The sequence below is a fragment of the Phalangium opilio genome, unplaced genomic scaffold (genome assembly GCF_054372755.1).
Source record: "Phalangium opilio isolate 3A_F unplaced genomic scaffold, DU_Popi_V2 ptg000031l_1, whole genome shotgun sequence".
Lineage (NCBI taxonomy): Eukaryota > Metazoa > Arthropoda > Arachnida > Opiliones > Phalangiidae > Phalangium > Phalangium opilio.
The window spans coordinates 7,071,073-7,090,916 of NW_028324158.1; the positions used below are offsets into that span (position 1 = coordinate 7,071,073).

At 40.8% G+C, this 19,844-nt stretch overlaps 2 protein-coding genes across 5 annotated transcripts; both read left to right on the forward strand.

Moving 5' to 3' along the window:
- On the forward strand, window positions 1-3,312 carry LOC149690338 (uncharacterized). 2 transcript variants are annotated; one of them, XM_089869857.1, is made up of 3 exons: window positions 1-394; window positions 535-2,565; window positions 2,710-3,312. In XM_089869857.1, the coding sequence occupies exons 1-3, from the start codon at window positions 325-327 to the stop codon at window positions 3,138-3,140; spliced, it is 2,532 nt and encodes an 843-aa protein (XP_089725983.1). In that variant the 5' UTR covers window positions 1-324; the 3' UTR covers window positions 3,141-3,312. The 2 variants fall into 2 exon arrangements, with proteins under 2 accessions (XP_089725983.1, XP_089725982.1); XM_089869856.1 differs by having other exon boundaries at window positions 3-394; window positions 2,692-3,312.
- A 728-nt stretch (window positions 3,313-4,040) lies between these two features.
- Arms (Ankyrin repeat-rich membrane spanning) lies at window positions 4,041-19,117 on the forward strand. Of its 3 annotated transcripts, XM_089869855.1 has the most exons (24): window positions 4,041-4,330; window positions 4,424-4,545; window positions 4,609-4,707; window positions 4,762-4,860; window positions 5,087-5,284; window positions 6,598-6,696; window positions 6,778-7,074; window positions 7,509-7,607; window positions 7,685-7,783; window positions 8,301-8,478; window positions 9,555-9,902; window positions 10,541-10,843; window positions 10,930-11,285; window positions 12,475-12,654; window positions 12,727-12,918; window positions 12,998-13,398; window positions 13,471-13,649; window positions 14,280-14,611; window positions 14,667-15,010; window positions 15,076-15,205; window positions 15,401-15,439; window positions 16,236-16,519; window positions 17,851-18,035; window positions 18,207-19,117. In XM_089869855.1, the coding sequence occupies exons 2-24, from the start codon at window positions 4,435-4,437 to the stop codon at window positions 18,815-18,817; spliced, it is 5,163 nt and encodes a 1,720-aa protein (XP_089725981.1). In that variant the 5' UTR covers window positions 4,041-4,330; window positions 4,424-4,434; the 3' UTR covers window positions 18,818-19,117. The 3 variants fall into 3 exon arrangements, with proteins under 3 accessions (XP_089725981.1, XP_089725979.1, XP_089725980.1); XM_089869853.1 differs by having other exon boundaries at window positions 17,851-19,117; XM_089869854.1 differs by lacking the exon at window positions 15,401-15,439 and having other exon boundaries at window positions 17,851-19,117.
- Window positions 19,118-19,844: the final 727 nt, after the last annotated feature.

Below are 19,844 nucleotides of genomic sequence, written 5' to 3' on the forward strand. Positions count from 1 at the left end.
TGGCGTTTACCTCTATTGACTTATCAAACTGGACAGTGTTGAACAAAGTATGTTTGCGCGTTTTCGCAACGCGCCAAAAAGTTCAGTTTTCCGTACTTCGAACGGGGTATGCCTTCCCCCTAATCTAATTTACAGATACCACAGAAAGCTCTCGTATGATTGGTCGAGGGAGTGGGTGTTTGGTTACTACCGAGTGCCTTTACAGCATGGCGAAAGGCTAGGGAGACCTTCCTACCTTAACTGAAGAACTAAACACTGAAAGTGTCAGTTGTATAGGGAAGGAAGATCCGAAGGTATAAAAGCGGATTCGTGTCCAGCTACTTCATGACTTGGAAACTGCTCTTCTTAGAAGCGACACTGAGTACTATAGCTGCCTTGAACCCAAAAAATTTTGGTAAGTTGAAAACTTTAAACTTAGAAACTTTTACCTTAAGAACTCAACTCTTAAAAAATACTTAGAAGATTTTAGGTTCAACTCATTTTAAAGTTTCATATTTTAATTTAACTTTTTTTTCTATTTTTTTTTCTCAACAGCAACCATGCCTTCTTCCAACGGGAAGTTAGTCATTTTCTTATGCATTGGACTTTTGATTCAAGAATTTCAAGCGTCCCCAATAGTCGGAGTCGGAGCTGGTGTTGGAGTCGGAATTATGCCTTTGCCCATTCTCATCGGAAAGAAAGCCTTATTAGCCGGAGCCGTTGCTAAACCTTTACTAATTGGAGGACTCGGAGCCAAGACACTGATCGGAGGAGCCATCCTCGCTAAGGGTGCGGCAGCCGGAGCTGGTGCCTTAGCCGCTGGAGCCGGAGCCGCAGCCCTCGGTGGGGCGGGTGTCATCGCTGCCAAAGTCAAGGGTGCTGGAGGATTAGCCGTAGCCGGAGGAAAGAAACTTCTCGCTGGTAAAGCCGCCGCTGGTGGTGCCATCGCTGCCAAAATCAAGGGTGCTGGAGGATTAGCCGTAGCCGGAGGACAGAAACTTCTCGCTGGTAAAGCCGCCGCTGGTGCTGCTCTAGCAGCCAAAGCCAAGGGAGCTGCAGGATTAGCCGTAGTCGGAGGACAAAAACTTTTGGCCGGGAAAGCGTTCGTCGTCGGTCTTCCTGTTCTCGTTGGAACCAAGGCAATCGGAGCCGTATCTGCTGTCGGGAAAGCCGGAGCTGGTCTCGCCGTTGCCGCGGGAAATAAGATAGTAGCCGGAAAGGTAGCCGCCGCCGGGGCAGGTGCCGTTTTAACCAAAAAAGCCGCTGGAGCCGTCGTGCTCACAGGCAAAAAGGCTGTCGGAGCCGTTGCCGTTACCGCTAAGAAGGCAGCCGGAGCCGTTGCCGTTACCGCGAAGAAGGCCTTAGGAGCCGCTGGTTCCGTTGTTGCCGGAGGTGTCGGTTTAGTAAATAAAGCGGTCGTCGGTACTGCTGGTCTCGTTGCCGCCGGTGGATCCAAACTCTTAGCCGGTAAAGTCGCAGTTGGTTCCGCCGGACTTGGTCTCGCTAAATCTGCAGCCGTCGGTACAGCCGGTTTAGCCGCGGCTGGTGGTGCGGCAGTTCTCGGAGGAACCGTCGCGGTCGGTGCTGCTGGAGCCGGACTCGCTAAGAAGGTCGCGTTAGGTAAAGCTGGTCTCGTTGCCGCCGGTGGCTCGAAACTTTTGGCGGGAACCGTCGCTGCTGGTGCCGCGGGAGCTGGACTCGCTAAGAAAATCGCTAAAGGTAAAGCTGGACTTATTGCTGCTGGTGGCGCGAAACTTTTAGCCGGAAAAATCGCGGTTGGTTCTGCTGGACTTGGACTCGCGAAGAAAATCTTACTCGTTAAAGCCGCCCTCAAGGCTCTTAAAATCAAGAAAATCCTCGCTCCTAAAGCAGTCATCGTCGGAGCTGGCGCCTTAACTGGTGCTAAGTTAATCGGTCTTAAAGCCGGCGCGGCCCAATTGGTTTCTAAAAAGGGCTGTGCTGTCTCTAAATCTATCGGTAAAGTTATAACCTCGTCGGTCGGTGCTGCTATTGATACGGGTAGAGCCATAAGTAAGGAAACCAGAATCGTTGGCGATGAAGCTGTAAACCTAGCTAAAACAGCCGCGGTCGCTACACTCGGAGCTAAAGTTCTCATCGGAGGCTCGGCCATCAAACTACTTTCCAAGACAAAGAAGTCTAAAATCGCCATCGCTGGAGCTGCCGCTAAAGGAGCTGGTCTCGTCGCTAAAACCGCCTTGAAACAAGGAAAGACATTGTTAGATGACTGCGGAGGAAGCCTTTTACCAGAGGTCAACATTTCTATCCAAAAAGAAGTCGAAGTTCCGGTTGAAAAGGAAGTAATCAAAGAAGTCATAGTTCCGGTTGAAAAGGAAGTAATCAAAGAAGTCATAGTTCCGGTTGAAAAGGAAGTAATCAAAGAAGTCATAGTTCCGGTTGAAAAGGAAGTAATCAAAGAAGTCATAGTTCCGGTCGAAAAAGAAGTCATCAAAGAAGTATTCGTTCCCGTCGAAAAAGAAATTATCCCCGAAGTTGAAAAATCAGTAACAATCGGCAAAAGTATCTCAGGAGCTGTCGACTCAATCCACAAGAACGTTGATACCATTGGTAAGTTTATATCTTATTCATTTTTATAATATATCCCTTAGTCTCCTCTTGCTACAAATAGGCCTAAATATTTTGTTTCTGAGCTTTAAATATAATTCGTGCATTCTTTTTCTTTAATCTTAATAGGTACCTCCTTTGTTAAAGCTTTCGAGGACGCTAGAGACACCGCGAGTTTATCCGTTGGAAAGGCCCTTGGATCCGGAGCTGGTGCACTTGGAGCTATTGGTGAAGCCATCGCGAGCATTCCTCGTCCAAAGGTCACCGTCGAGAACCATTTTAACTACGACTATCTTCCCCCCATGAAATACGAGTACCACGATTCCATTCCCACTCACATTTACCCTGTTGAAAGCATGAAGTCCGCCGGAAGCTACGTCGCACCAGTACCCCAGCCAATCACCATTCAAGTTCCTCCCGTAGAAGTCATTCACCCACCCAAGTCATCTGGAACATACACGGCGCCTGAACATTACTACCCGGAAGTTCCCCCAGTATCAATGGTTGAAGGCCCAAAGACGGAAGTATTGACCAGCCCGGAACATATGGGTTTACCCATCGCAAAAGAAGTATTATAAAATAACAGAAACACTAGGGGGAAAATTTGCAATATACACCGTTGACAATGGGCTTTAGAAGTGATTTTAACTAACTTATGACTTATGATTTTAAGAACTAACTTATAACTTTAACTTAACTTATTACCAATCTTGTAAATTGTGCAATAAAAAATGTTACTGTTAATCTAAACTTTTCATCTTATTTTACATAAACTTAAGCCTACTTTTTAGTTTTACTTTTACAAGTAAATTTTGACAGTGCCAAGGCTTAAAAATAAAAAATGATTTTTAAGAACTAACTTATAACTTTAACTTAACTTATTACCAATCTTGTAAATTGTGCAATAAAAAATGTTACTGTTAATCTAAACTTTTCATCTTATTTTACATAAACTTAAGCCTACTTTTTAGTTTTACTTTTACAAGTAAATTTTGACAGTGCCAAGGCTTAAAAATAAAAAAGTGATTTTTAAGAACTAACTTATAACTTTAACTTAACTTATTACCAATCTTGTAAATTGTGCAATTAAAATGTTACTGTTAATCTAAACTTTTCATCTTATTTTACATATAAACTTAAGCCTACTTTTTAGCTTTACTTTCACCATGGATTTATAATAGAAGCTTACGCTTCTATTATAAATCCATGCTTTCACAAGAAAATTTTGACAGTGCCAAGGCTTAAAAATAAAAAAGTGACTCACAAATTTGGTTCGTCTTTGAAGTTATAGCTTCCGAATCTTTTTAATTAAGACTTACAAGCATGCAATACTAAGTTAACTTTTAATTTTAAACACTTGAAATTTACTTAATTACGTATATGTTGATGTTTTATGTTTAGTATTTTCAGAACAAAAATGTCACGTCAAATTCAAATACAAACTTCGTTTCACTTTCGCCCGGCTAGTTCCTACTGAAGCCACTCGGCGGCGCTAAATCCAAATTCCGAAATGGATGGGGTGCTGTTACTTTTGTAGTTAAATAATAATTACATAGTTAACTAATAGTTAAAATGTTAACCTATTTAATCTACAGTACACACTTTACATTTGACCTATAAAAAATGGTCTCTAGCCACACGCTGAAAGTAGAAAGTTTAATGCAATTTTGACCCTAAGCCTTTACGATTACGAATGTAATCAGAAGTTGATAATTATCTCCTTCTGATGTAAATGTGAAACTTACGTTATACCATTACATTCACAAAGGTAATTAACTAATTTTGTTATAAACTCCACATACTATTTAGGGTTATCTATTGCAACATTACTTTTGGATTAATATATTTTTAAATTATAAAGCAAACCACACCATGACAAGCCTGCCATTTGGTACAGCATCTCACCTGATTAACGAAGGTGATTTAGCAACTCTGAATGGATTTATTGATGGGAAACTAGTTACAATTCAAGAACGAGATGAGGTAAGCTTTGAAATGAAAACGGTAGCTTGTTCTCTACAATATTTATTTGACTTTTAATTACAGAATGGGCAAACTTTACTCATGATTGCTTGCCAAGCGGGCCAGTTTGAAATAGTTCGTGAATTAATTAGGCATGGGTCTGATGTCAGCGCTGAAGATAATGTAAATTAAATCAGAAAAGATTTTCAGGAAATTAAGCAAGATTTATTTAAACAGGACAACTGGACTCCTTTAATAAATGCTGCTAAACAAGGCAGCGAAGAGATTGTTCGTTACTTAGTATCAAATGGGGCCAGTTTAGAACATAAAGAAATTGTAGGTTATTTATATAGGGAGCTAACAGTTCTGACCCTGAAACGTCACACCCTTCTATCTCTTACTGGAGTTTGTTGGAAACACTCAGTATTCTACGCGCAAAAATGCCAACCAGAGGGGGGCTGCGTGACGTCAGACTATCTCTTCCCCCCTAGCCAGCTGTTAGCTCCCTATTACCCCATTTAGAAAGTAGATAACTCGGGATTAATGTCCAAAATGTCCATAGGGTGCATGGACAGCTCTGATGTGGGCTTGTTACAAAGGACACGCTGATGTAGTACTATTTTTATTGAGAGAAGGGGCTTGCCCTAATATATACGATGCATATCATGTTTCATGCCTCATATGGGCAGCGGGACGGGGTCACGAAGATGTCGTACATCATTTAATTGAACATGGAGCAAAATTAAATACCGGTGATAAGGTACAATTACTAAACACTTAAAGGGAGGGTGAAGTAGAAAATCAAGTGATTTTTTATCGATTCTTCTACTAATTATTAGGGGTGTGCGGGTACCCGAAAATGAATTTTCCAACTATTCGAAACTACTCGGGTAGTAAAAATAATGCCCCCCCCCCATTACCCGTGACAAGCTGAAACTGGTTGTCGGGTTATTCGCGGGTAGAAAAACAGGAATCAGAAGTGAAAGGGGACCACCCATTGTCCGGTTTAGAAAGAATCGAAATTTTAAGAATGACGAAATTCCATGAAACACGGTTTCAATGTGAAATTTAGTTCGCATAAGGTATGCGTTCCGTGGTAGTTTCATTCTGAGACAGACTAGAATCACCGCACGCGCGCAACGCGACACACCTATATATTGCCAGTATTCTGTGTTGAAATAAGACTAAGGGTTAAGAAAGTGAAAGCGGAACCAGAAGTTAAAGAAAGCATCAAAAAGAAAGAAACTAAGAAAGAGCATACATTGAATAACACAGGATTGAGATATAACTGTACTAAAGGGAATTTTTGAAGGAAATATCAATTTATTTAAGCCTAATTACCCGAATACCAGGCAAAAAATTTTGGGTACCCACATCGCTAACTAACTATTCGTCTAACTTTTAATACCCAACTATTACCCGACAAGCATTTTTCGGCTAAGCCTAATTACCCGAATACCCGACAAAAATTCGGGTACCCGCCCCGATACCCGATAACAGTATTTTTGATTACCCGAACCCGATTCGAAATTGAAAAATCACTACCCGCACACCCCTACTAATTATAAGACCAGTCTGCATAGTGAAACATTCAGGAAATACAGGTTCCGAATGATTTTAAAATTATTTCAAATTAGGTTCCGATTTTAAGGATTATTTTAAAGAAGGACTTTCGACCAATCGCGTAACGCCCTGCCTTTTTGTTAACAAAATTCTCGTGGCACGTTCCGTGTTGAATGAAATTTATCATGAGATTTGATAAAATTCGCGCGCGACGTGATAATCATGGCGCGAGACACGGAACGTGCCACAAGAATTTTGTTAATAAAAAGGCAGGGCGTTACGCGATTGGTCGGCAGTCCTTGTTTAAAATTATCCTTAAAATCTGAACCTAATTTGAAATAATTTTAAAATCATTCGGAGACTGTATTTCCTGAATGTTTCACTATGATGCAGACTGGTCTTGTAATTAGTGGAAGAATCGATAAAAAATCACTTGATTTTCTACTTCACCCTCCCTTTAAGGGTCCTAAAAAAATAGAAACGAAACATGACAAATATTTTAAATATTAGTATGGAACGACACCTTTAGTTTGGGCGAGCCGAAAAGGCCATACAAATATAGTTAAAGCTTTACTAGATGCTGGTGCCAACGTAGATACAGCTGGAATGGTCAGTTTTCCGTGAAAAACTGTTAAAAAACAATTCCCCAAACTAAATACTAATACTAATTTTCAACTTGCACTCTTGCAGTATTCATGGACGGCTTTAATAGTAGCCGCCAAGGGGAATTTTGTCGAAATTGTTAGTTTACTTTTGGAATACAAACCCAACGTCAATGCATTAGATAAAGATGGTTGTACAGCGTTAACTATAGCCTGTAAAGAAGGTTTCACTGAAATCGCCACTGATCTTATGAATGCGGGAGCGTACATCAATTTGCAAGATAAAAACCTAGATAGTAATCTTATTTTAGCATCGAGAGCCGGACATTATAGCATTGTTGACTCTTTATTAAAAAAATACGCTGATATTGATATACAAGGAACTGTAAATGATATTTTGTATTACCAAGAAGCGATATCTAGTTTACAAGGGAGAAAGTATAAATTCGTTCATCCACATTTATAATCTAGCTTTATCTCCAGCTCAAACGTATAGTAGGTCCGGATTTAATCCCCCCCCCCCCGCCTCTAAATTACAACCAGCGTATATCTCATTGGTTCTTGAAAACTCACGTCAGCGCGACGCGAATGACGAAAATTACAATCATATTTTCCGACTGAGGAGAGGCTGCGAAATACCCCGGGGCCTCCTTTTACGTCCCCCCCATTGTATTTTGAAAGGGGGACTGAAGGACTATGGCGCGCGAATACTAAGGCATCTTATACCTTCTCCCTAATAAACTAGATATTGCTTCTTGATATTACGTAGTAATTAATTTTCGATTAGAATTTAATTTAATGATTGGATGTCAATTGTAGGAGGGTAAAACGGCTTTATATTGGGCTGTGGAAAAGAATCACACTGATATAGTTCGCATTTTATTAAGTGCAAATCCTAATTTGGAAATTGCTACTAAAGTAATTAATTTCATTGCAAATATTAATTTCAATTCAAAATGAAATTTATATCTAATTAAAATAATTCTTGCACAAAGGATGGTGATACACCGTTGCTTAAAGCAACGAGAAGTCGTAATGTAGAGATAGTTCAGCTTTTAATGGATAAAAAAGCCAAAGTATCGGCGGCTGATAAGGTGAATTAATAGGGTTTTTATCAGTGGTGTGCGAGTCCCGTTTTTTCGGTTTCGAGCCGAGTCCGAGTATCGAAGCTAATTTCTTATCGAGTATCGAGCCGAGTCTCAAAAATACTTTCGAGTATCGAGTATTTAGATAGGTCAAATTTTGGTTCTTTCGAGTAATTATCGAGCCTCAAATATTGACTTGTCGAGTAGCAATTATCTAATATCGAACTAGTTCAAAAAGATTGTTAGTGATCAATTAAACATTGAACAGGTGATTTTCAAAATAAATGATGATCATGAACTCATCGTCTGCTTTAGTTGTAAGCCTCGGACTCGAGTATTTGTCGAGTATTTAAGATGTTAAAAAGCTACTCGAATCTGTCTCGAGTATCTCAATGTGTTGTTATCGAGTATCGAGTCGAGTACTCGGCTCGATACTCGAACCGAGTACTCGAACTTAACGAGTACTCGCACACCCCTGGTTTTTATTGCTGAAAATTGCCTTATTTCGCAATTTTGAAACTTTTAGAAAGGAGATACCGCACTTCATATAGCAATGAGAGCTAGTAGCAAAGCTATAGTTGAAGTTTTATTAAGAAACCCCAAAAACAGTCAATTACTTTATCGACCTAATCGGGCTGGTGAAACGCCCTACAATATTGATGCTAGTCATCAAAAAAGCATTTTAGCTCAAATATTTGGGGCCAGTAAGTTTTATTTAAAAGAATGGGCCACGCTAGAATATTTCCTATGAGCAAAATCAATTGGAGAACGCCAGACAAATGTCTGGTGGTACTTGTTGTCCAATATCAGACAAATAAGTGTCGGTTGGTACTTGTTGTCCAATACCAGACAAATGTCGGTTGGTACATGTTGTCCAATACCAGACAAATGTCAGGTGGTACATGTTGTCCAATACCAGACAAATGTCAGGTGGTACTTGTTGTCCAATACCAGACAAATGTCAGTTGGTACTTGTTGTCCAATACCAGACAAATGTCAGTTGGTACTTGTCGTCCAATACCAGACAAATGTCGGTTGGTACTTGTCGTCCAATACCAGACAAATGTCGGTTGGTACTTGTCGTCCAATACCAGACAAATAAGTGTCGGTTGGTACTTGTCGTCCAATACCAGACAAATGTCGGTTGGTACTTGTTGTCCAATACCAGACAAATGTCGGTTGGTACATGTTGTCCAATACTAGACAAACGTCAGGTGGTACTTATTGTCCAATACCAGACAAATGTCGGGTGGTACTTGTCGTCCATTTCCAATACCAGACAAATGTCGGTTGGTACTTGTCGTCCAATAGAATTTTATTCACAAACGCCATCCGCCGCGTATTGTATTAATTATAGATGAATCCGGGATAAATGAGGTAAGATGGATTGGAAATAATGACGGGCGACCTGCAGCACGGTAACTCTCCCAGTGTACCACGCGCACGCCCCTACCCTACAGTTGACGCGTAGCGCCATTGTATTTGTATAAGAACTAGCTTCTATTTTTAAGACAGAGGGGTCGTTCTTTACAATTTCGTACTGTACGACCCTACCATAAGTACCATAATTAGGGATAATTATGGTACTTATTACACTACTTAAACGCTGAGGATGCTGGGCGGACTTCGGTGGCATAGGGGGTACATAGGCAATGTTATCCCTCTCTCCTTCAAGGATGAATACATGCTCTTAGAAAAATATTCTAGCGTGGATCTTTCTATTAATTAATACTTTTTTAATCGAACTGCAATTAATAAATATCCAAATTTCTTCACGTAGGGAGACTAAATACAAATGAAGATAGTGAGAATATGTTGGGTTATGATTTATACAGCAGCGCTCTCGCTGATATTCTCAGCGAACCTTCTTTATCAATGCCCATATCAGTTGGATTGTACGCTAAATGGGGCAGTGGAAAATCGTTCTTGTTAAACAAGCTAGAAGAGGAAATGAAAAATTTCGCAATCCAATGGCTCGAATCTACTTTCGAGTTCTCGTGGTTGTCTTTTTTGGTGGTTTCGCTTCTGAGCTTGCTCGTTGGTAGCGCCGTATTGTTAATATCATGGGTTTGGCAAGCTGCTCTTGCTGTAGGATTCGCAGTTTTCCTGGTATCTCATATTATACTAGGTAAGAAGCTTCGTTTTAGGGAAAACTGCGTAAACTTCGTTGGGTGAATATCTTAAGCATGGATGAAGGATGCACGTGAGGAAATTTGTTTTCACGCTATAGGATAGGCAACTCCCTATCTCGAACGACAGAATATTCTGTATATACTCTGTTACAACATCGGTTGTCAGCACGCGCAAAGCTAAGTCTCTATGTAGCGTAGCTTTGTACGTGCTGACAAGAGACAAAAAACTTCAGGATCTTCAGGATTTAAAATATCCGCGAGTTTTTTAGCTCGAGTGCACGGACCTCTAGACCTTAGTTTCAAATGCGTGTAGTAGACTGTATGCAATTTCACACGTATTTGAAACTAAGGCCTAGAGGTCCGTGCACTCGAGCTAAAAGAACTCGCGGATATTTTAAATCCTGAAGATCCTGAAGTTTTTTGTCTCTTGACAGCACGTACAAAGCTACGTTCCATAGAGAAATATATTTGCGCGTGCTGACAACCGACGTTGTAACAGAGTGTATACAGAATATTCTGTCGCTCGAGATAGGGAGTTGCCTATCCTGTAGAGTGAAAACAAATTTCCTCACGCGCATTCTTCATCCATGCTTTAAGTATTAAAGCGTATACCAATTTTTGACTGCCTTTATAGGGGTCATAATCTATGGTACACATCATTACGATTGGATGTGGGCTTACAAAGCAAGCGTTTATTTGGATAAGCAATTTTTAGCATTTAAAACACTGTTGCAAGTTGTATTTTGCAACCCTCCATCAACTCGGAAAGATTTTAACACATTACCAGTGAAATTTTTGTTCACAAATCATACTAAAGTTAGCAGTTCCGGAGGTGATATGTCCGTGACGCAAATTATTATTTGCCTTTGTCATACTTTGGAAGAAGAATACGGATACTTTACCACTAGAATGTTTCGCGTTTTTAGGCCAAAAATAGGTACTTTAATTTGAAACTAATATGGTTATTCTTAGTTGATTGATTGATTGTTTTAAACCAAAACTAATTAATTAATTGTGATTCAGTTTCCGCACCATCTTGGCGCTGGAGACGTTTATGCTGTATTCCAAACTTCCTGATTGCTCTCTTGTCATTGGCGTGTTGTTTGAGCGGTTTAGTTTTGTTGTTACTTTACTTGATGCCAGATGCATCTTATAAGATAGAAGATGAGACCAAATTAGCTTTCAAGACTTCTTTAATTACTTTGGGGTCTGTTGTCGGGGTGGTCATTTTGTCTAATCTCTTCACCTGGTTTCGAATGTTGGCCGCCATTTGCATTTCTCATCAACGAAGGATTCAGCATTATTTAAGTCATTTGGACCCCAATGAAAAGTCTCATCTGGAAGCGGTTAAAACTGAGGTGGAATCCATTTCCAATATGGTTAGTGAGACGGTTTTGTCTTTGTGCGTTGTAGTTTAGTTCAGCTGGTTATGGAAAAGTTGCCGATGTTACATGCATATTTTTTGTTGTAATTGCGAACTGATTGTGACAAAAGAGATAAGCTTTGTGGCTAAGCATACAGTATGTTTTCTGTTGTATTTGTACGTGGCGGGTGCACTGATTGTGACAAAGGAGATAAGCTTTGTGGCTAAGCATACAGTATATTTTCTGTTGTAATTGTACGTAACGGGCGCACTGATTGTGACACAAAAAAGGTTTGTGGCTAAGCATACAGTATATTTTCTGTTGTAATTGTTCGTGGCGGGCGCACTGATTGTGACAAAGGAGATAAGCTTTGTGGCTATGCATACAGTATATTTTCTGTTGTAATTGTTCGTGGTGGGCGTACTGATTGTGACAAAAGAAAGAAGCTTTGTGGCTAAGCATACAGTATATTTTCTGTTGTAATTGTACGTGACGGGCGCACTGATTGTGACAAAAGAGATAAGCTTTGTGGCTAAGCATAAGTATATTTTCTGTTGTAATTGTTCGTGGCGGGCGCACTGATTGTGACAAAGGAGATAAGCTTTGTGGCTATGCATACAGTATATTTTCTGTTGTAATTGTACGTGGCGGGCGCACTGACTTTGTCAAAAAAAAAGCTTTGGCTATGCATACAGTATATTTTCTGTTGTAATTGTACGTGGCGAGCGCACTGAATTTGTCAAAAAAAAAAGCTTTGTGGCTAAGCATACATTTCCTGTTGTGATTGTACGTGACTTGCGCACTGATTGTGGCACCAAAAAGGTTTGTGGGTAAGCATACAATTGACGTGTTTTCGTGCAATGGACCTATCGCGCATTTATTTACTGTTGTACGGATCGCACGAATATTCCAACTAGATTGAAATCGAATCTGAATGTATACACACAGACGTACGAGTTACAACTAACTTTTTTGCAATTTGTCTGATAGTGTTCATTGTTTTACTGTTTTACTTGTGTTGAGAAGTTTCATGGGTAGTTGTGTATTTGCGTAAGACTGCATTTCACGTGTGTCCTAAGCGTAGTATTTCAATGCTTCTGAAGTCTCTGATCGTAATTTTTGTCGCTGATGTGTCACCGTTTGCTGCACATCGCCAAGCGTCTGCGAAGAGTGGTTCAATACATTTATTTTGTCATCCGTCTAGGTGAGATGCCTTGACCTGTTTTTGGGTCAACAAACTCGATTAGTCGTCATTGTTGACGGACTTGACAGTTGCGAACAAGAGAAAGTTTTACGAATCCTTGATGCTGTGCATTTACTCTTTTCTCATCCTTCCGCCCCTTTTATCACCATATTAGCCATTGATCCTCATATTATTATTAGAGTAAGATTGAAACGACACGTTGTTTGTACTCTTATCCAGATGACTAAATCTTAGAAATATACAATTCTTCAGGCTATAGAATCAAATATCCACCGCGTGTTCCACAACTCGAGTATTAGCGGCCAAGACTACCTTCGCAACATTGTGCATTTACCCTTTTATTTACAAAACAGTGGATTGCGAAGGGTCAAAGCGGCCCAACAAGCCGCGTCTCAAAGCGCGAAACGATCTACGTCGTATTGGAACGAAGAAAAAGAATGCGCTGTGAGACATTTTTTTTCACTTTGTTCCCGGGGTCACGGCACCAAACGATTGAAGAACTTGTGTTGTATGATTATTTTAGACATCCATTCGAAAAGCTTCAGTATCTAGTTTATCCATTCCCGACGTGTTTCGTAAGAATCGCAAAGGGAACCATAAATTGAAAGCCAGCGAGAGTATGGCCAGTAGTATTAGCAATTTACATCGGATGGTAGCTGGAGCTCAGGATTTGACCAAAGTGTTATTGATGGATGATTACTTCAGCGACGTAAACCCCAGATCCATGAGACGTTTAATGAACATAGTATACGTCACGGGGCGTTTATTGAAAGCGTTCAATATTGATTTTAACTGGTACCATTTGGCTTCTTGGATCAACATCACGGAACAGTGGCCATATCGAACTTCGTGGATGATTATGTATTATGAAAGATACGAAGCTGATTTAGAGGATTCGGTGCCATTACGAATTATATACGAGAAGTGCGTCACTAAAAGGAACTCGCGTAATGGGAGGGGAAGTAAATAATTTGTTAATTGTTTTCCGCGTTTTAGAGTGAAACCTTTCATACCATCCTGCAGAGAATTAGAACCCATGATAGACCTTGATCACGATGAAAGAAAATTCGAAGTCTTCCTTTCGTTTCATTCAGGGACGTTGCTCATGAATGATATGAAGGTTTTTCTTCCTTTTACTATTAATTTGGATCCATTTATAAGAAAAACTATTCAAGGTAAGCCCAGAAAAGGTTCAATGGGCTGTCCGACCCCCCCCCCTCTCCTTTTTACCTACCCATCCGCTATGTTAAGCTCTATGACGCAGATCGTCCTTTGTCCCACGGTCCGAACACCTTTCCTTTTTACCTACCAACCCGCTAAGCCAAGCTCTATGACGCAGATCGTCCTTTGTCCCACGGTCCGAACACCACTCCTTTTTACCTACCCATCCGCTATGCTAAGCTCTATGACGCAGATCGTCCTTTGTCCCACGGTCCGAACACCACTCCTTTTTACCTACCCATCCGCTATGCTAAGCTCTATGACGCAGATCGTCCTTTGTCCCACGGTCCGAACACCACTCCTTTTTACCTACCCATCCGCTATGCTAAGCTCTATGACGCAGATCGTCCTTTGTCCCACGGTCCGAACACCACTCCTTTTTACCTACCCATCCGCTATGCTAAGCTCTATGACGCAGATCGTCCTTTGTCCCACGGTCCGAACACCACTCCTTTTTACCTACCCATCCGCTATGCTAAGCTCTATGACGCAGATCGTCTTTTGTCCCACGGTCCGAACAGCCCCTTTTAAATTGCGTATAACATTACGTATACGGTTTACTCAAAATCCCACTCTCAATTCAGAGGACCATCAACACGTACCAGATATTTTCAAGGCCGATTTTACCGGAATTTCCCATCACCCACCTCCTCAGCAACCTCCACCACCACCACCCATGTCCCAAGCTCATGGTATTGGTGTAGATTATCAGGACAACACCAGTAAATTTTATGGCCATAACTACCCGAGAAGATACTTTAATAGTCACGCCCCTGCTGTTAGTCCAACTTATCGACCTGATCTGTATCATTCCGCCCCTGCACCTTTACCTTGTCAAAGATGGGATTGTGCTCCCAGAAACTTTGGACACACTTACGGTGGCATTTTGAAGTCGGGCAATAAAGAACCAGGAGGGGTAAGATTAAGGACACACATGTTAATTAGGACACTTATTAACGATTACTCTTCAGATATCGTTAGACAACATAAGACTAAGTACTTTGAATGTCGAGGGTGTTGTTGGAATGCTGAATTCCCTTTCTAACATCGATAAGAATAAATTGAAAGACTATTGCGCAAACTTAACTGGTAACAACATCAACGGTCGCGTTCTATTGACTTGCGACTTGGATGAGTTGAAGAAGGTCATCAGTATGGCTTTTGGAGATTGGGAACTGTTTAGGGTGGCCATTTTGGCTCTGAGAGATAAAGAACTTCATGATGTTTCTTACGAAGCTACCATTCCACCACCAATTAAGAGAAATAGTTTAACACCCGCTACACCCGCCAGCTCCATAACGAGCAAACTTCATCGGTGCGATTACTTACAGTAATCTTTTGGTATTTGGTAAACTGAGGTGTTAATTGTTTGCGTTTTAGTTCTGATTCGGTAAAAACCATAAAAGGTGAGGAGAAAATCACGGAAACTGCCGTAGTTCCGCCTAGAAATGAAGAAAGACGCGGAAGTCATCGAACACGAACTTCTTCAGCTTCCGTTTTGGAGAAACAAGTAATGTTACCCTTTTCTGTACATCTTAACACAGGTTTACAACAAATTTTGTGTCATCTTTTCTTTTTCCTCGAATGTTTTTTGACTAACTCGGATGTTTTTTGAATTTTTTTTTTTTGTTTTTGGTTTTCTTTTGAAATATCTAAAAATCAAATTCTCGCTAAATTTTATATCGCTTTTCTTGGGGATTGTTAGAAAATCCCATTTCCAGGAGCAAAGGATTTAGTCATTCAGGTAACCGGTTGTTGAGACATTTCCTTCCTTAACTAAAACACCTACCACCATCACCACGTTGAGCTAACCATTGCCGCTTAAACGCACAATATTTCCTACTACCACCCGCCATCGTTTGTTAATTAATTTACTTCAAGCATGTGTTCGCGTCGCTAATTTGTAACGTTTAATTAAATATTTATTAACTGGATTGATTGATTGATTGGTAAAGAAAAGTGGTTGGCGTTTTGAGTTGTATAACACGGTTGCTTTTGTCTAATTGGGCTTATTCCTGATCAACGCCACCGAGGCGTAGCGGCGACTTTTGGAACTATAATAATACGGTAGCCAATTACAGGTGGCGCTGGAGTCGATGTACTCTGATGGAGATCTGTAGACTTATTTTCCATGTTTTGATTATTACCGCTTCAACTTCAAAAAACATGTTTTAACTAATTATTATTAACCTAATAATCTCCAAATAGACCAAAATCAAATGAAAACTTACTCCGATAGTCTTATTTCATAATATTAGACAGAATAAGAAAGGTAAAATCAACTTTTAATACTTTTGAAACCATATCGCTTGTTAAGCCTTGGCTATTCACGTGATTCAGAAAGATCAACAAAACATAGAAAATAACAGATCTCCATCAGAGTCCATCGACTCCAGCGCCACCTGTAATTGGCTACCGTATTATTATAGTTCCAAAAGTCGCCGCTACGCCTCGGTGGCGTTGATCAGGAATAAGGCCAATTACTAGAATATTAGGCTTAGCTTTTTTACCGGGGGCTTTAATTGGGGGATACTAAATAGGTTACGATGGAAGAATCGTTGATTGTCGGGGCTTTGGAAACTCTTAACGAGGAAGCCTTCGAAGACGCTTCCGAGGAGAAAAAACTGCATGAGAAAACTGAGGGTGGTCCTAGTTTCTTACACGCTACTAATCCATTGAGTCCAATTTTATCCGATCCTGAGGAACTTTCGGGCGATGATATTACTGAGATATCGCAGAGTACCGTTAATACCAATACTCCTCAAATGGAATTAGACGTTATGTACCTCAAAGGACCGAGGAGCGCGCCATTACTTAAAACCGGGTATTTTATATTTAACTTTTAACGCTTAATATTCATCCTTAATCATTTTAACGATAGTAACAGTAACTTTTATACCAGGGAAGAGAGTAGGGGGAGGGTAATTAGATGTTTCGCAAAATGGTAATGAATAAAAGTTTTATTTATAGATGAGTATATATAGCACTTTTTATCCGTTTTTTTATAACTGAGTACTTTTAGTGTAAAATTCATTATTTAGCGCTCTTATTCTTTAAGAACCACATTATGAGACCCGTCAGACTATTTTCTTTGGGTATTGGGTGTTAAAGGGTTCCAGAAGTCGCAATCGCATGTCTCGGGTTTTCCCTCCTTCATTGAAACATTTCGATCACGTAACCAAGAGGGAAAGACACGGGGGTAAAACCCCGCCTTCAATCTCGCGTTTCGGTGCCTGCGCTGTAGTCTTTTTGTATCAAGAGAGTGCATGCGCAGAGACGGACGGCAATGTATCAACCCCCTTATATGTCCCGATACTGAGGGTTGCCTACCCCCCTTATTTACTTCGAAAAGGTCTATTGACCCAGCGTTGGCGATTTTCTAAGAACTAAAAAGCAGAATGGACAGAGGGGCGGATATGCAAGGGGATGCGCAAGCGACTTGTTGAACCATTTAACACTTTGAGTGACGCCCATCCATTCCCACTGAGGTCTTGTTGTTTTCTTGGCATGGCGAAGGCAGGAGGCATTTGTGGGCGAACTTTATAAATATACTTATAAATCCGGCCCACTAGCCTTCGCCAATAGAGCTATCTCAGTTGTGACGTGAGTGCCTAGGTACAACGTCACGCTACTAGCTTTGTCAGTGGGAGGCCATGTTTGGTACCGCCATGAATCTATATAACTATGAATATACAGCTCTATCATATGCCTCTTCTATCATGTCGATTTGGTTTGGGTGTTACCCTCCTAGCTTTGACGCGTTTTATGTAGCTCTAATAGCCAATCACAAGAGAAGAGGAAGTTACGTTTCGAATTTACACCCCCCCCCCGGACTCACCCTTCCTTCTCCCGCTCCTAACAGTAGCAGGCACGTGACTGCTGTTTCCTTTCGCTAAGCCCCGCCCAAACCTTATCGAGAGGTTAGACAGCGTAACGCAGCTGTATATTCATAGTTTTATAGATTCATGGTACCGCTTAGGTTCTATGAGCAAATAGCATGGGTAACGTCACACTTTAGTTTCTGAGATAGCTCTATTAAAAGCTAAACCCGGAGTTCAGGAGGATAGTCACCTTGTAGGGGATCCACTGGACCCGCGTTTTGCCTTAACTGTGACACTGTTTGAATTGAAAATAATTCCCTGTCGCGTTATATAGATCGGACTCCATTGATGACGCTTCTTGGGAGTCAAGTCAAGGAACCGGAACACCAATTGCCAGGCCTACTCTTTTGCTAACAAATTCGCAAGATATCACTCACCTACAAGTGGACGCGACGGAAAGCGCCCCCACTTCCTTAGCGTCCTCTCCAATGGCTAGAGACATCATGTTTCGCAGCTTGGGTAGTGATTTTCAATTTCATCCCCAGTCCGAATCTAACCAATTGCTGCAATCTACCGACGAGATAACGCAACCTGCACCCAACAAACCCTACCCAGTCCAATCGTCCAATCTCCTGAATTTCATAACGTCCAGTCTAGAAACGTTGCCTAAATTTCAAGCTGTCTTGCCAGATATTAAAACCAGCAATCACTGCAGTAATTCGGATCATATACTCTTGGCCAAATCCAAGATACGTAAACAAGAGCTGAAAGAAGACGCTGTTGCGGCCATTTGCGACAATTACGGAAGCTCCGAGAGGATTCACGAATTACCACCCAAATCGAAAATGCAGAGAAAGGATTCAAAATCGAGGCACAAGCATAATAAAGTCAATTATCACGCCGCAGCCAATGTTGATGATTCCGGCGATGAAGAGACGCCCTTAGTTTCTCCCGGACATCTATCGAGAAGTCAAAGCAAGCATTTAATTACGTCACCGTTTCATAGCAGCAGTCAGACTTTAGAGTCTAATAATAGCAGCAAAAAGGAGAAAGAATTGCAGAAAATTGATTCCGAAAAGAGACCACCGTTAGAACGTCAAGTATCAATAGAAACAGTTAGTTCCGCAATTACTGATGAAAATTATTCCCCGATTTTGAGGCGAAATTCCGCAGCACCACCCAATAATCAACCGTTACGTCAGTTTACCACTAAGAAAGATGGAAGCAATAATATCATTAGTCCCACGACTTCCGAAAAAGGTATGGAGAAATTAGATAATAGTAACGAAACTGTATTGTAAATGCTGTGTTGGAAAACTGCTTGTGAAAGGGTCAAAGGGTACAGAATATTTTGTGGGATGGGGAAAAAATATCGACTCGATATATATATAGTCTAGTCAAAATTAATTAATCAAGCATTTATTTTTAATTTATGTAATATTGAAGCTAGCTAGGCTTCTGAATCTTCTTGCTTTGTACACTATACCCTTGCATATTATTATACCTGGTGATCATATACACTTGTCTACTTATCTATTGTAGGCTAATATATATATAGAGCGACTTCAAATTAAATAAATATTATATTTATCAGAACAAAATATTTGTATTGGATTTATTTTTTTCGAATACGCAAATAATTTAATAGAGCTATCTCATTTGTGACGTCAAGGTCTATGTAAAACGTCACGGGCTTAGCTTTAGCAGTGGGCGGCAATGTTTGGTACCACTTTGTTTCTATGGGCAAATAGCATGGGTGACGTCACACAAAAGCTTCTGAGATAGCTTTATAGGGAGCTAACAGTTCTGACCCTGATACGTCACACCCTTCTATCTCTTACTGGAGTTTCATCCCCCCCCTAACGGTTGGAAACAGTATAGAGCTATCTCAGTTGTGACGTCAGTGTCAAGGTAAAACGTCACGGGCTTAGCTTTGACAGTGGGCGGCCATGTTTGGTACCGCTTTGGTGTTATGGGCGAATAGCATGGGTGACGTCACACTAAAGCATCTGAGATAGCTCTATTCTACGCGCAAAAATGAGGGGCTGCGTGACGTCAGACTATCTCTTCCCCCTAGCCAGTTGTTAGCTCCCTATTAGGGTGTGCGGTGTTCGCGTGATAAACATACTGTGTGGTGGGTACGTGCTATTGAAATGGTATGTATTGATTGATTGAACACACTGTGTTCAACAAAATACTTATTTTACTGAGGGATTGAATTCGGGTCTTGAAAGAAATTGTCACAAACGCGTGGGTCGCGTGAAAGCCCAACAAGATGTCATTGGATTGGGTACATGGATATGCACTATTGCAATGGTGCTTACAAAA